This window comes from Carcharodon carcharias, chromosome 18, assembly GCF_017639515.1.
Source record: "Carcharodon carcharias isolate sCarCar2 chromosome 18, sCarCar2.pri, whole genome shotgun sequence".
Classification (NCBI taxonomy): domain Eukaryota; kingdom Metazoa; phylum Chordata; class Chondrichthyes; order Lamniformes; family Lamnidae; genus Carcharodon; species Carcharodon carcharias.
In genome coordinates this window covers 68,723,227-68,740,731 of record NC_054484.1, presented here as the reverse complement: position 1 = coordinate 68,740,731, position 17,505 = coordinate 68,723,227, and the positions used below count along the sequence as shown (strand labels likewise).

Genomic DNA, 17,505 nt, shown 5'->3' with positions numbered 1-17,505 from the left:
TTTATTTTAATAGTTCAAAACAAAAGAATAACATTGCAATTAATTATTTCTCAGAATTGCACTGACTTTATTGCATCCAGGAAACCAATGCTGAAGAACTCAATGACTGTGTATGCCACCATACTTCTTCACTAGCACTGAACATTTTATTTCATTTTTTTTCACACTATCCTTCTTTACCTGAAGCTGGTGGTTCCCATTGGAATATGGTTCTCTGGGCAAAAGTCAACTTCCAGTACATCATCTATATGGCCATCATTCCTATGATACTGTTACGAGACAGGTTGGAGAATTGCACCAAAAAAGATATCCCTACACATGTATTTGGGATAGGGCTTGTTGCCTTGCAATCACAAGTGGGGTGTGCCCATTCTGCAGTTTCACCCCCCAACCCATCTCCCCCACTTTGGTTACCCAGTATCATTAAAGACAATGTTAGCAGACCTATCTCCAACTGAGATTGGTTGACTCAGCAACAACTAGTAATCAATTGGAATATCTTCTATACTTCTGCCTTGAACTATTGGGAGATGATTTTTAAGAGGAATATTTTAGTCCACAATGGCTGACTAATGGCAGTGAGCTAGAATCCAGAATACAAAACTGTTCTCTAACTACAGCTGAATTAATTGATAATTTTGGACTTGGAACATGTTTGAATCATTGAAGATTACCAAGTAAGAATGGCGTGGCTTGCGTGGGATGTCTGCATGGTGCGTATCCAGTCATGAAGGGCACAGATTATGTTCAGGTGAACTGTAGAATTCATTGAGCTTGCTATGATCTGGTTTTCTACTAAAATCTCATGGAACAATGACTGAAGCAAAGTGTTTCCAGATACTTTGTCTTTTTATTGGACAATGTGCTTTACAGTGCAGACTGTGGAGCACATACATCATTTCACATAGATTAACAGATGTTGGATTCTTCAACCTTACATTAGTTTACTACCATCACAGGTGGGAAAGTAATTTATGGTTTGTCCTTTATCATGACTGTTTTAGTACCTGACAGTTCAATTTTATTGAAATGCAGTTCTATAATTGTTTGATTTGAATCCAGTTTTAAATGCCACCACTTCTTTCTCCTCCAGTTCCTAACGTAATAATTTATTTACACAATGAGGTCTTGTACACTGTCTCTTGTCATTATCTTAAGTCAGCAGGGCAAAGTCAGACAGTGATTCATCTAGTGCCTTCTCATTTGGTCTTGGGATTGGCCTGAGCTGTATTAGTTCAGCTGCTGACCCTTTCAGTATGAAATAGTGTGTGGCATAAAAAGACCAAGGGATTAAATGGCCAGTATTTTTGAAATGACCAATCCATGACTGGAGTGGAACCTGCCATTAAATATAACCATGTTTTGTTACAGGTGTTGGGGAAAGATTTCATCTGTGCATCACATTCTTCATATACAGTTATAATCTTGCTAGAGCTTTTGTGTAGAGAAAATTTTCAGCACTTGAGTTCATATTACTGGAATTGTTAACTCAGTTACATCAGGAAATAGGGACAGGCTAATTGTTAGTGGTGTTTGACACTAGAACCTTGTTGGTTACTTTTCAATAAAGTAGGCAAACCTCTAAGCATTCCTGATTATTAACCTTCAAAGACAGACAGTTGAACAACTAGAGGAAATATTTTCTCTTCCCAATTACTGGACCAGATATCAGATGTTTTGGATGATTTTTTTTTACAAAAATGAACTGTTTAAAAAATCCCAAGGAAATGTATTTACAAAAATTAAAAAGTGAAATTGCTTTATTATTATAAAGTAATATGTTCAGTCACAGAATTATGCCAACCTTACCAGCCTCAGTAATACAATAGCTTGACAGTGTGTAGTATTTTACATTGTATTCTTTCAGTCTGTCAGGCTCAAAATTTGCGCTTTCCCATGCTGGCTCTCAGCATTATTGTGCTCTCCACAAAGACACCTGGGTTCGCTATCATTTGAAGCCAGATGTGCTGTTCCTCCCCTTGGGAATCCATCCAATCAACTTCATTCCCATAGCTACGACCTGTTAAAAAACAATTATGTGACAATATAAACAATTAAGTGCCACACCAGTAATCTCTCCTTAACAGAACACACCAAATTATCATCTAAATAGACAGGCAGTGCTCATTTGTCAGAAATCCACAACACAAATCTGGATTTTTGTATAAAACAACAATAAACATATTAAAGTGACCATTTTTCCACTTTGTTGAAAAAGAGAATCTGAAGTTTGCACTAAATTGTCTGTGTGGAATTTAATAATGCCATGAATCGAAAGCTGCCTCTTGGACTGATTTTTCTGCAAGGACGCAGTCTAAACAAGTTAATGAACTGAGTGAAATATAATCCAAAACTAGGGTCTTTAATCTAAACAAAGGAAACTACGAAGGAATGAGGGGCAAGTTGGCTGAGGTAGATTGGGAAACAACATTAGAAGGTATGACGGAAGACAGGCATTTAAAGAATTAATACATGGTTTGCAATAAATGTACATTCCTTTAAGGTTCAAAAAGCCAGTAAGAAAAGTGATCCAACCATGGCTAACAAGAGAAGTTAAGGATCTATCAGATCAAAGGAAGGCATATAAAGTTGTCAAAAAAAGTAGTAAGCCTGAGGATTGGGGACGTTTTAAAATTCACCAAAAGATAACCAAGAACTTGATAAATAAAGAAAAAATAGAATATGAAATTAAACTCATGAAGAACATAAAAATGGACTGTAAGAGCTTCTTTAGGTACGTAAAAAGGAAAAGGTTAGTCAAGACAAATGTGGGCCCATTACAGGCAGAGAATGGAGAATTTATAATAAGTAATAAGGACATGACAGAGAAACTAATCAAATACTTTCTGTCTGTCTTCACAGAGGAAGATACAAAAAACCTCCCGAAACATTGGGAAGCCAAGGGACTAGTGAGATTGAGGATTTCAAAGAAATTAGTGTAAGTAAAAAAGTAGTACTGGAAAAATTACTGGGGCTGAAAGTTGATAAATCCCCTGGACATGATGATCTACATCCCAGAGTATTGAAACAGGTGGCCGTACAGATGGTGGATGCATTAATGATCATCTTTCAAAATTCTGTAGACTCTGGAAGTGTCTGCAGATTGGAAGGTAACAAATATGACCCCATTATTTAAGAAAGGAAGGAGAGAGAGAACAAGGAACTGCAGACCTGTTAGCCTGACACCAGTGGTAGGGAAAATACTAGAATCTATTATAAAGGATGTGATAACTGGGCACTTAGAAAATAATGGTAGGATTGGGTAGAGTTAACATGGATTTATGAAAGGGAAATCATGTTTGACAAACCTGTTGAATTTTTGAGAATGTTACTAGCAGAATAGATAAGGGAGAACCAGTGGATGTTATGTGGTTAGATTTTCAGAAGGCTTTTGATAAGGTCCCACACAGGTTAGTAAGCAAAATTAGTGCATATGGGATTGGGGGAAATATACTGGCATGGATTGAGGATTGCCTAATGGGCAGAAAACAAAGTAGGGATAACCAGATCATTCTCAGAGTGGCAGGCTATGACCAGTATCAGTGCTTGGGCCCCAGCTATTCATAATCTATATCAATGATTTGAATGTGGGGACCAAATATAATATTTCCAAGTTTGCTGATGACAAAGAACTTGGTGGGAATGTGAGTTGTGAGGACAATGCAAAAAGGTTTCAAGGCGATTTAGACCAGCTTCGTGAGTGGATAAGAACATGGCAGATAGAAATAATGTGGAAAAATGTGAAATTATCCATTTTGGTCAGAAAAACAAAAATGCCAACTATTTCTTAAATGGTGAGAATTGGGAAGTTTTGATGTCTAAAGAGACCTGAGTATCCTTGTTCATAAGTGACTGAAAGCTAACATGCAGGTGCAACACGCAATTAGGAATGCAAATGGTATGTTAGCCTTTGTTGCAAGGGGATTTGAGTACAGGAGTAAGGAAATCTTGCTGCAGTTGTATAGAACCTTGGTGAGATCACACCTGGAGTATTGTGTACTGTTTTGGTCTCCTTCCCTAAGGAAGGACATACTGGCCATAGAGGGAATACAACAAAGGTTCACCAGACTAAAATTGGCGATGGAGGATTGTCCTTTGAGGAAAGATTGAGGAGGCTAGGCCTATATTCTCTGGAGTTTAGAATAATAAGAGGTGATGTCATCATAGTGTACAAAATTCTTACAGGGCTTGTTAGGGTAGATGGAGGAAGAATGTTTTCCCTGATTGAGCAGGGTAGGGGGGTGATCAGAGCCAGGGTCTGAATATCTCTAGATTGGGTGAGGAGCAATTTCTTCAGAGGGTGGTGAATCTTTGGAATTCTTAATCCCGGAGGGCTGTGGAGGCTCAGCATTGAGTATGTTCAAAGCAGAGGTCAATGGGATATGGGGATAGTGTTTTCAACTATTGCTTCATACAGTCCCAATCTAGAGATACTCACAGACCCTGGCTATACCTGGCCCAAGTATCATCTACATACAATGGCATCACTCTGGCCTCTGTTGAGTTGTTAGGGCAGAGTGAGTCAGAGACAATCTGTTGACTGTTTTTCAGGCCAGCTGCAGCAGGAGGAAGAGGTAGCTCCTGAGGAAGAAAATCGTTTTCTAAAAATTTTGCTTGATGCTGTCAGACTTCTGCCAACTTTACATTGAAATAACATCAGGAAGTATTTAATGGATGCATTTTTAAATTCATTTATGGAATGTGGTCATCACTGGCAAGACTAGCACATATTACCAATCCTTAACTGTCCTTGAAGGTAGTGGTGAGCTGCCTTCTTGAAATGCTGCAGTCTGTGTGGTGAGTGTAATCCCACAGAGTTGTTGGGTAGAGTGTTTCAGGATTTTGACCCAGTAATGATGAAAGATTGGTAATATATTTCCATGTCAGGATGGTGTATGACTTGGAGGCAGGGGTGTTCCCATGCACCTACTGCCTTTTTCCTTCTAGATGGTTGAGGTCATAGGTTGGGCAGTGCTCGTGAAGAAACCTCAGCAAATTGTTGCAGTTCATCCAGTAGATGGCACACAATGCATACTAATATATTTCCCACATATTGGTTTAAATTGTACATGCTTAACCTTATTATGTGGATAGCTTTTATGCTGCCAGGATCTGTTATTTCTATGTTTTTAATACACAACTGTGATGAAAGTATAATAATTTTCATCATATTTTTCTGGTTTATTGTGAAGTAGGTTTATCGGAGTAAGTATAGTTGGGTCTGTCTGTGTGATTTAATTACATTTAGAGTGCAAGCTTGGAATAATCAAAAGAAGCCAGGTGATTGACATGCTAATAAGTAAACATGGATGCTGGCTTAGCATGTAAGGTATGAAGAGATTGTTGGATTTCAAAGGGATCTCAGTCTGTTTACAACTAGCCAGATAAGCAAGGCTAAGGAGTGTGTTTTTTCCCCAAATGTTACTGACAATTAGCAACCTGAAAATTTTTATATTATGAGGAAGATACAGTTTCAAAGACATATGGAACAACAGAATTTACATATTAAAAGAGAGGTACATATATAAAGGAGAATGAAAGGCTATGCGGAAAGAAGGCCATGTAAGATCTAACAGGAGTATGTGAAATAGCCTTAATGAAGCCTTCAGCCATGTCTGCATAAGTCTGCTATATAACAAAACTGAAATTGTGGAAAAGCCATTTGGAATTCCACTGTCAAGTGGGTATTATGTTACCTTGCTGGTTCTGTTTTAAGTTTAAAATCTATTTTGGACTGTTGCCTTAAAGGGGGTGTAACTGGGGATCAGGTTAAATAGGAATTTTAGGAGTTATTATAGTGGTAAGTAATTGTGGTCTTATGTATGTGCTTGAAATCTTTTGTTAATAAATAATTTAATTTAATTTTTAAAATCTCTAAAGGATTTAGTGGACTTATTAGTTCTGAATTCAGTGCACACATCTTCTCATAAATACAAATTGCAAAACCGTTGTGATAGTGTGACCAAGTTTCCCTAGTGGATTTGGTTTGCCTGGCGCACATCATCTGCCACGTCATAACACAACACTGTGCATCTGCAACTTGAGCATCAACCATAGGAGTACAGGCCGACTCAAACTACACAGAACAGCTCTGCCATAACATAAAAAGCACTTTGAATCTGCCCTAAATGATCTTTCATGGTCTTTTGCCTTGACTGAAAAAGTTTTGCTATTACTCTCAAAATTTGTACTATCTTCTTTTCCAGAGATCTCATTACTTATTTCACTGAAGTACTGCAGAGCTGCTCATATTCATGGAACTATACCCCCAGTGAGGGAGGTGAGGTAGGAGGTTGTTTCTCCAACTGCTAAATGACTCCAATGGATAAAACCTGTGGCAATTTTATAGTTGCAGATAGAACCATATTGCCTGTTTTTTTTATATCATGAGAGCTGAATAAATAAATCTGATACAACACCATTTGTAGCTTTTGGGCCAGGTATTATAGCTAAAATTTCTACAAGACTCGAATCTGAGCTGTGATTGACCTTTCTCCTTGGACTACTTTCCCTGTTATTTACCAAATTGGTTATTGTGGAAAAACCATGGACAAAAGGTTAAGGAGATTAAAAAATAATTTAATTACCACTGCCATTGCCGAGCCGGATACCACCTAGAAAAACATTGCTGGAAAGTGATTCCTTGTCCCAGACCGTTAGTTCTAAGGAGACATTTTGTAGATCAGTAAGGTGTAAACCGCTGTAGGTGAAAGTGTGGTTCCACTGGGGGTTTACACTCTTTTTAATGATAGGTGTTTTGTGCTTAGAAGCTTTGTTGTTGTCAGGAAGCAAGTATCTGATTTAAAACAAATAAAACAACAAGGAGTTAACATTTTAGTTCAGGAACAGAGAAAAATCTCAATATTCATTATACAGCTGGGTCTATCCCAATACTATTGTGGTGATGTCATCTATTTTGAAATGTTTCTATAACTGTAGAAAAAGCTGATGAGAAAATAGTTGATTTCCAATAAATTAATGTTAGTAGGAGCTCCCTGAATAAGAATTTTAGTAAATCTTCCCAGCATCAGAGTGTGTTACACTGATTGTTGCCTGTGATGAGCCATAGACCCATACAAATTACCACAATAATAATATGCAAATTAGTAATGATTTATTATCCAGCACTGGCTGAATATAATTTCTTCAGAATCCACTGTTTCTGCAGTTTCTCTTGGGTTATGTTTTAATTTTGGATATTTGTATTCCAGTTAATTATTTACAGCTATTTATTGTAATGATATATTTTTGGTCACAGATTCTCCAATTATTTATATTTGATGCCTTAGGGAACACAACATCATGCCAAATTTTGTAAACTTACCCTTTTACAAAGGTATCTGAAACTCCTCCTGTTTTTACTGCAGTTAAATTTTTTGCTTCCTTAATGAGCACCTCCAATACTCCACCACTGGATACATGGGCAGACCCTTTCCTTCCTCTAATGAAACTTCTTTTAGCTGTGTGGAATGAAAAACTTTAAATTATCTTTAAGCTAATATCCAAATAATGACTGTGGCAGTAAACTTGGAAACATTGATAACAATTTAGTGTTAAATGCCTTGGCTTGTACAACATATTTCTATCCAAACACAAATTATGTTACAGGCCACAAGAGGAGGTGGTGCACTATACTCGCAGCTTTATATTACTGAAGCTGTTGTCAAATTATATGTCCCCAGAGCAAAGTAAACATCTGCAGGGTAGACTTTGTAATAGTTGTTATTGAGATATCAAACTGACTGGAGATAAAGTAATACTTAGAAATCATAATGATACAGGTGACCAGAGATTCATATACATCCAATTTGGGGTTTCATTAATATGTTTGCCTTCTCTACTGATAGAGAGAGAGAGGATTGTGTCTGTAGTTAGTCTCTGGCTGCCTCTGCATCAACAACTGTTGGTTGGCAGTAACTCAGTTATCTTACTATCTTATCTAGCGGTGATAGTACAATACAATATGAGTCTGGCACCTTCTGCTGAGCTAAATGAGATAGAAGTATAGACAAGTGTAGTATATATGTCCTTAGTGGAGTTTGTTTAAAAAGGAATTATCTTGCAAGTGATAGCAATTGGGCCAGGTGTTATAGCTATAATTTCTACAGGCTTGAATCTAACCTTGATATAATTATATATAATATAATTATACATATATCAATTAGAATGGATGATAAATTTAATACATATAAGTTATTACATGGAATCAGGCCATTTATGCCAACTAGTCAATATTGGCATTTACTTTCCACATCAGAAAACATGAACATGGCCTGTTCTCATCCCTTTATCCTTCATTCAATAATTCAATTTAATCTTTAATATTGACATAGCTTTCTTACTCAACCATTAACCCCAATTTCAAACTGCAACTCTCTAGCATAAAAACTGTTTATTGTCTGATAAAGGGTGTATAACCAGAAATATGTAGATGGCGTGACCCTGGGTTGCGTGGTCTCAGGCTTGCCTTAAATTGGGCCTTGGACTCTTGGACCAAGGGCCTAATTTCAATAATTTGGTGAGCTGCCAGCACCAGTGATACCTCCAGAGGCAGCTTTCCATTTCCAAGGGATTTATTTTGTATTGATTATCTTGCTAGCAGTGAATCTTGGGTAGATCCTGGGAGGGGGAAGAAAGGACAATGGGAGGGGGTTCAGTTGAGGGTTTGCAGCCCCACTCAGGAGTGCTGTGGAACCATGAGGAGCGCTCCTGTTGCCTCCTGGCTCCATGCCAAACGTAAAATAAACCTTTCTTTCATGTTGGCGGCTGCTACTTAGCCACAGCAGCTGTTTCAGAATTTTTAGCAAAGCAGGCCTGGCAACATTTTTACCAATTATTCTCTATATATTTGGAAAATCCTTTACTGGAATTCTCCATATATTTGGAAAATCCTTTACTGGAATATCTTAGTTTTTCTTTTATTTTTGTTTAACTTGTTTTTTCCTAGGGTGGAATTTTCCCAGATTCGCACGAAGTGCAGTAGCATCGTTTTATCCACCGTGATGGCAGGTTTTCACACCATACCACCCCAAACCCACCAAGTTATTTATGCACTCCCAGAAACACGCCGTTTCCATGGTGAGCCATGCCTGCCATCACCCCACTGCTGCATCACACCGGGTGCCATATTTAAAGTTTCGCCACCCAAGCACACATCTCAGTGCTTCCAGACCACCACTGCTGCATGGAAGACATGGCCCTGAAACTGAAGAAGACTCCAGCCCCGAGGTTCAGCAACGCATCCCTTGAGGTCCTTTTGGATGCTGCAGAGGTCTGCCGGGATGCCCTCTACCTCCGCTCCGGCCACAGGATGAACTAACCCAGCTAGGGAGGCGGTGGCAGCAGTGATCAGTGCCAAAGCCCTTCAAAAGAGGACAGCCACCCAGTGCCACAAGAGGATGAATGATCTCCTTCATTCCGTCAGGCTAAGTCACTCTTCTCATCACTCTCAACTCACACACTCACAAACCCATCACACATCCACAGTGATCTCACTCGCTGCCAGTTCAAGGGACATCACCATTCACTCTCTCATACACACCTTCATTCTCCTCATCCCGGCCATAGGACCACTCACCACCCGCAAGGCCAGGCATAGTTATCATCTATCTTGGCAGGCATCCTGCTTACACTCTCTCCATCTCTATTCATGAGGACAAGCTGGCACACAACGAGAGGGAGAGGTTGCTGGCCGGTGGCAGGATCCCGAAATCAAGGTCCTCACACACTTTGAAAACAGAGTCATCCAGTTGGCCAGTAAGGATCTGGACCAGTCCTGTGCTGACGGTGAGGTTGGCGGTGCTCTACCAAGTGACGATCCAGCAGTGCAACATCCATCAGACAACAATGCTGTGAGTGATGTGCCTTGTTTCACAGGCCACTGCCATGTACTAATTATCTCCCCTTGCTTTCACAGGTACATCTGGGAAACAGCCAATGGAGTCTATGACCCAAGACCTCCTGAAGAGGAATCTGGAGGCACCCTGTCACAGCGCTCACCCACACCCTCCACCAGTGCTGATGGTTTAACTTTAGAATAGCTCCAGGATCACAATCTGGTGAGCACATCACACTGTCTGATCCACAGCAGGTGGCAGCAGGGACCTCCAGGCATCCGGCACTCAGAGGACTGCTGGAGGCCAGAAATTTGCTGAGTCCGAGTCAGACGACGAGTCTCTGGACTCGGTCATGTCACAGTTGCTGGAGCTGCAAAAGCAAGCTCTGGAACATCAGGAATGGATGTCTGCTGCACTCCTCAGATTGCAAGGCATGATGAGGAGTCCATCCACTTTCACTCTGATGTGATAGCGCCAGCATGCCAATGCACCAAGGTCAAAACTGATAGGATGGCGGCCGCCATGGAGACCTTGGTCCAGGACTTTCCTCTTGCACTGCTGCGTGGGCTCAACTCTATCGCTGATGCCACAGTTGGCCTCCAACAGTGTATACATGAGAGGGGTGTCGAGCAGCTCAATCTCACTCCAGCTACCCATGCTCCTCAAAGAGTCAGCCTGGGGCCCCTGGGCACCCATAGGGAGGAGGATCAGCAGGTACACACACTGGGTCCATCCATCCAGGTGATTCTGAGTGTGTCTGACCCATCTGACTCCCTTCTTCCTGTGACCTAAGCAGCTCCAGCTCCACAGGCTGAGGAGGGTGCCACTGCCACACAGCAGGACCTCTTGCATCCCAGCTCTCCTGGTCCCGGGAGAAATGCACAAAGTTGTGTGTCCTCACAAAGATGGCATCCGTGAACTTATGGATGCATTTATGGGTGGAGGCTTGTGAGGTCCCACGGACGTCACCTGTGGAGCCCTGAAAGGAGCCACCGGCATAGAAATTGAGCTCCATGATCACACATAGTCTTCACACTCTGTAGGCCATCAGGCATACAGCTAGTTCACCAGGCTTCATGACCCTGATGTACTCCCCTGCAGGATGAAAGAGAGATACACGTGGTTAGCATGGGTGCACTAAGAACCTGTCCTGGTTAAGCGTGCAGGCCCCTTAACAATTCCCAGAGAGTGCTGGCCACCACTTGGATGACCAGAGATTAGTGCACTGCATGACTACCCGAAACTCCACATTTCCACCTGATTGGCAGCAGATTTGCCCACTGGACTGCATGCTGTGCTTTCAGCTCAGGTGCAGGCACTCTCCTAACCAATGCTCCATGGCTGCCCTGTTAGTTTCAACCATGGGAGAGACTGGTCCAAGCTGGGATGCTGACATTGCAAGGGGCTGTGAGCGCTTCCAGCAATGACTGCTTCATGGCCAGCTTTAGCAAGGAGATTGTACAACGTGTGCCAACTGTTCTGCTGTCCATTAAAATGTTCATGACTTTGCAGTCTGTGCTGGCTGGGGAAGGGTGGGTGGTGGCGGGGTGAAAAGCTCTGGAGCACTTGGTGGCACTTCAATGCATCTGCTTTGCTTGAGTATGCAGACAAACTCGAAGCCCAACTCTAATCATATCAAAAACAGGATTACCTGGAAAAACTCAGCAGGTCTGGCAGCATCGGCGGAGAAGAAAAGAGTTGACGTTTCTAGTCCTCATGACCCTTCAACAGAACTGTTGAAGGGTCATGAGGACTCGAAACGTCAACTCTTTTCTTCTCCGCCGATGCTGCCAGATCTGCTGAGTTTTTCCAGGTAATTCTGTTTTTGTTTTGGATTTCCAGCATCCGCAGTGTTTTTGTTTTTATCTAATCATATCAATATGGCTATGCCCGACTTGTCTGAGTTGTAGAGGAATGGTCACTTTATTTAGGTTTCCCTAATGTGTGGCCATTTCCCTTGCCCACTCTACCCTCCCAACCCGAATGCTTGAGCACTATATTCAATGGCAGGCCCTTGGCACCCCCCTCACAAGCTGCTTCAACGGCAGGGCTGCCCTTACCCCCGACCCCCCCTGTAGCCTCAAGCTTGAAGTCCAATAGGCGACCCTGGCGAGTGCTGCACAACATTACTGTGCACTCACCTCCGAGTTCCCCTCAAAGTGCAGCCCACCAAGTGCGTGTCGTGTATGTGCTGTTGTGAAACATGTTGGCGTGCTTTTCCACTGACGTGGATGGATGATCCAGCGGAGGGGTGGGGGACGATTCCGGCGGGATGGCCTGATCACAATATGCAGATATATTACAATGAGGTTCCCGGCATCTGATAGCAGGAAATGCAGCCTGTCATTGGTGGGTTGAGTTTCCAGGGAGTGTGCACGATGCCTACATCCTCAGTCCGTCACAGATCCCTAGAGTCCACAGAGGCAAAAGGGTTGGCTCCTCAGGGACCAGGGCTACCCGCAGAGGCCGTGGCTGATGACAGTTGTGAATTGGTTTCATGCCGTCATGAAACTGATCACGCCACATTGACCGCTCACACCACCGATCATGCCAGAGTCCAGCGGGCATGGAAAATTCCACCCCTAGCCTTTACAGTTATCCAAATCACCAGCCAACTATCAAATTCATTTTACACTTTGAAACCATCTGTTTATCCTAATATACCATTTTTGATTCAATGGCCAGGATTTTCCGTGCCTGCCGGCGTTGGGTATGTTCGGTGGCGTGAGCGAACAAGATGGCGTGATCGGTTTCACGATGGCGCAAAACCAGTTAGCAATATCTGCTCAGCCCGCCAATGGCAGGCCGCGTTTCCCACCGTTGGATGTCGGGAACCTCACTGTAATACATCAGCATATCACTACAAGACCAGCCCGCCAGACTCAATCCCCTCCGCTGGATTGGCCATCCACATTGGCGGGAACACATGCCGATGTGTTTCACAACAGCACATAAGCAAAGTGCACCTGGTGAGCTGCATTTCGCTTGGGACTTCAAGGTTTGTTTCCTTCCTTGTTTTGATCAGCACTCGCAGTCATCAGCACCAGGCTTCACAGGCAGCACCAGATCACTTTTAGGAGGGCTCAAGGGTAGGTCTCTACCTATCAAATCAGCCATATGTGGGTGACTATTTAACGGCTGCATGGAAGAGGGAGAAGTGGCCTCAAGCAAGGGAAGAGGCTGCAGAAAGAAAGCTGTACTGGGGGAGCAGGGTATCCCGGGCTGTGTGTGGGAGCACATGCTGTTCTGTGCAAATTGCTTCAAGATGGTGAGGGCTGAGAAGATGAGGCCAGATGGAGATGTGAGGGAGTGTGCGAGAGAGAGTGAGTGGTGATGTCCCTTGAGCTGGCAGTGAGTGAGATTCCAGTGAGTGTATGATGGGCTTGAGTGTGTGAGTTTAGAGTGATGAGGTGGTTGCCTTACCCTGGCTGCACGGATGAGATCATTCATCCTCTACCTGCATTGGATTGCCAACCCCTTCTGTGCAGCATTGGTACTGACCATCACTGCCACTACCTGCCATGCTGGATTGTGATGCCGCTGCTCGTCCTGCAGCCAGAGTGGGGGTAGAGGACATCACGGTGGCATCCAAATGGCATTCCAGTGACTCGTCATTAAACCTGGAGGCTTTTTGCCTTTTGTGGACATCCTCCCTGCAGGGCTGAAAACACTGAGATGTGTGCGTGTGGTTAGACTTTAAAAATTGCACCTAGCATGATGAAGCAGCGAGGTGATGGTGTGGCGGGCGAATGAGAGCCCACTCACCATGGAAACAGCATGTTTCCTCGGGATGCGTAAGTAATGCAGCAGATTTGGGACTTAAAAACCCGCCACCCGCCAGCTACCGTACTTAGTGCAAACCTGAGACGATTCCGCCCTTCATGTGGGCTCTGTTGCTCTTTGGTCAAAATGAATTTTGATTGTAGTCACAACAGTTCCTTAAATTCTTGTACTTGCCCATTACTGACATGTAATGAACCCTTTATAACTTCATTGCAAGTTCATTTAAAATTTGCTCTTTTAAAGTTCATTAGTACAAGCTGCTCTCCCATTACATAAGACCTTACCACCAGTTTTCACAAGAGCAGGTTCCATGGAGCCAGCTGCACACCTGATGGAAACTGCTGAGACTCACTAAGATCGGCTGACAATGGCCTGGCACTTTTACATTCAGTTAGTGGCTGTTGGCGCAAGACCGGTGTTTCCAGGAAGCAGTGTCACAGGCGTGGGAATATAAAAGTTTTGACACATTATTATTATAATTATTGCACCCTTGGTGCTGCTACATATTCCCCACTTGTGTGTTGGAAGTAATCAGTCCAATCAGAACTCAGTATTCCACACAGAGCAGCTGTGATACATGTAAATTCACTTACCTTTTCCACGTTCTGTTGGGAGGGCTAGTGTCTGCCCGAGTGGGGTATAACGCAAACAAACTGTCAACTCTCCTTTATACTGTAGAACATTATCTACAGCAGTCTCAACCTATGAACAAGCAAAGAACAAGTACTTTTTTGAGAATTGCACTAAAACTCATCCACCTATTGACTGCACTTGTAGCCATAGATTGTTCATGAAATGTCAGTTGAAGTAATCTAACATTTGTATTTTGTAACATATTCATATATTTCATGAACATTATATTAAAATTGAAAACCAATGGGTCTTGGAAAGGAATATCAGTTTTGTGACTCCACCAGAGCCTCCCAAAAATCCAGGTGTCAATACAGTTTGCATTTGAACTTATCACTAATATCAAACACTAATTTTGGACAAGAGTTTTTGCAAGCCTTACTTGGAGGGCAGTTATGAGAACAGTTCCTCGTATAGCCATGGCTTAACATGAATGAGTTGCAGAATGACAAACAGATGATGCTGTAAGCCCCACACCCCCCATCCCATCCATCCACAACCATTGAATTACTGTTGGATGGGGTATGACATGTGCCCCATGCTGTGATCTGAAGGATGGTGGTACTGCACTCACACATCTTTTCGTCTGTGTGTTGCTTACCATGCTACTTGTGAGAAGTTCCTGCTATCCACTTAGCAATGGCTCAAACATTGTTTTTGACCAAATAGTGACTTCCTAATTTGGGTGAAGGGAAAGAGGTTAGACTAGGTTTAGTTCGACAGAACAAAACTGCTTCAAATTTGTATTAAAATAGCCATTATCATTTCTTATCTGAGATTGGAACTAAGGCATATTACCGGGGGAGAGGCCTAGTATGCAGAATGATGTGCTATACCTGACCTGCATAATATTGATATTGTGATTAAAAATGGGTTACGTCTTCCTTTTCCTGGCACTGGCATCCTTCACCGCAAGGAGCACAAAACTCAGCCAAAATGTTTTAAGATTAGCAATGCAAAATCATGGATCTAAGACTTTGCATTAAACATTATTTTAATCATGTCAATAATGATTGTTTCTTGTAGAATGGTGATCATTGTTTCAGTTCATTTATACAACATTGTCTGTGTGAAGTAATGGAAGGTTTACTAGCTATAAGAAGTGCCCACCAGGACTATCTGGGGCTCTCAAGCCATATATGTGCTGAAACAATTGTGATTCTACAACATATTTTGCTCAAATCCAAAGATACACAAACATATATTGTATACAGAAAGGCACACTTCCCATTTCAAATGAATGGCATGTTGATGCTATGACTGAGCAACAACTATACAGGTACTCAGTTAAGGTTTGGAATTAATACTTCAAATATCCCTAAGTAGGTGAGGTACTGGAGGACTACAATTACTGTATCCAATATGAGCCTCTGCCTAGTCTGTCAAAGTTGTTACATCTCTGAACACTTTAGGAATTTGTCAAATGATCACCAGTCATGGTATTGACCACTCTCGGAATTCCTATACAATTTCAAGCAAACTGCAGAACTTTCATATATTAACGGCATTTCGTTTGATAAGGTCAAGATTTCTTTTTTAAAAGTTATTTACTCTGCTTCCAGCTGGGTACCTTCACAAAATGCACCCTGATAGCTGAGAAAGCACATAGGTGAGTGAAAAGATCCTAGGCCCCTGCTAATTCCCCTCTGAAACTTGCCAGTAGCTGTTGGCCTGAGGCAATTGTTCCTCCTGATTTTTCTCACTCTATTGGGAATGGAGACTCTTTCAAGTAACCTTGTATTTCAAAGCTCACCTTTGGCTGCAGTAGAAACCAATCCTCAATTTGATTTTCCAAATCCCAGGCATCAAATGGTATCTCCACTTCACCCAAGAAACTGTTCCGTCCAAACCTGTCATAATGCCAGACTGACAGCTGTAGAGTTCTTGTCTCCAATTGTGAGTGACTGATGATGTACTGCAAGAATGATTACAAAAGTAAGATAATTTACTAAGGCACTCAGCCATCTAGCAGCGTTCTGCTTGACCAACATATTGCCAATGAAATGCCATCATTTAATAGTAATTAACGCAAGAAACAGGAACAAGAGTAGGCCATATGGCCCTTGTGTCAACCATTTAACAAGATCATGGTTGATCTTGACTTCAAATCCATTTTCTCACCCAATCCAAATATCCCTCTGTAGCCATAGAGTCCAACAATCTCAGCAATGAATGTACTCAATGACTGAATTAAACTGAAACATTTTTCTGAAAATGTGCCCCCAAGCCTCATCACTAAAATGCTGCTTGCTTGGAATACTTGTATCATCATAGAATGGTGACAGCACAGAAGGCGGTGTCTGTGCTGGTTCTCTGAAAGAGCCAATGGAGCCACCTGGTGCTACTCCCTGCCTTCTCCTCATAGTCCTGCACATTCCTTCTTTCAGATAATAATCCAATTTCTTCTTGAATGCCTTGATTGAACCTGCCTCCACCACATTCTCAGGCAGTGCATTCCAGATCCTAATCACTCTCTGCATAAAAATGTTTTCCTCATGTCTTCATTGCTTTTTTGGCAATTACCTCAAATCTGTGCTTGGTTCTTGACCCCCTTCACGAATGGGAAGTTTCTCCCTACCTACTCTGCTCAGATCCCTCATGAATTTGAATGCCTCTATCAACTCTCCTCTCAACCTTCTCCAAGAAGAACAGTCCCAACTTCTCATATCTATCTATGTAACTGAAGTTCCTCATCCTGGAGACATTCTTCTGAATCTTTTCTGCACTCTCTTTAATGGCTTCACATCCTTCCTAAAGTGGTGCCCACAACTGGACACAAAACTCCATTTGAGGCCGCACCAGTGTTTTATACAGGTTTAACATAACTTCCTTGCCTTTGTACTCCATGCCCCTATTTGATAAAGCCTAGGATGCCATATGCTCTCTCAGATTGTCCTGTCACCTTCAATGATTTTTGTACATATATAAAATCATAAGCCAGTTATTTCAACATAAAGAAAAGTTTGGCCGACAGGGAGTATGTGCAAGATCCTCGTTTAATCAAATGCATCTCCAATTTAGAACTTTATATATTCATGTACCAGCATGCAATTTTGCATTTCTATTTTTATGTATGGTGCAGAAAAACTCTCCAGGATCAGAAAACACCAGAATCACAATGTCTGTAGCCTTTTAATTGATCTTCTCTGAATAAAGCCATAGTTTTTGTCTCAAGTCTGAACTGCAGTTATCTTTTTAAACAACTCACTTTTTCAATCAGATACCATAACCTGAACATTTGCCAATCTGAAAATGC

General features: G+C 42.0%; 1 protein-coding gene across 8 annotated transcripts in view; it reads right to left on the bottom strand.

Moving 5' to 3' along the window:
• Window positions 1-830: 830 nt before the first annotated feature.
• sytl5 (synaptotagmin-like 5) overlaps window positions 831-17,505 on the bottom strand; it is a 262,548-nt gene continuing 245,873 nt past the window's right edge. For all 8 annotated transcript variants that reach the window (XM_041211619.1, XM_041211620.1, XM_041211623.1 and 5 more), the window contains 5 exons: window positions 16,003-16,164; window positions 14,213-14,321; window positions 7,325-7,460; window positions 6,588-6,796; window positions 831-2,020 (listed from right to left, as the gene is read on the bottom strand). In XM_041211619.1, the coding sequence (XP_041067553.1) occupies window positions 1,878-2,020; window positions 6,588-6,796; window positions 7,325-7,460; window positions 14,213-14,321; window positions 16,003-16,164 (759 nt within the window). In that variant the 3' untranslated portion in view covers window positions 831-1,877. The remainder of the gene's footprint in view (window positions 2,021-6,587; window positions 6,797-7,324; window positions 7,461-14,212; window positions 14,322-16,002; window positions 16,165-17,505) is intronic.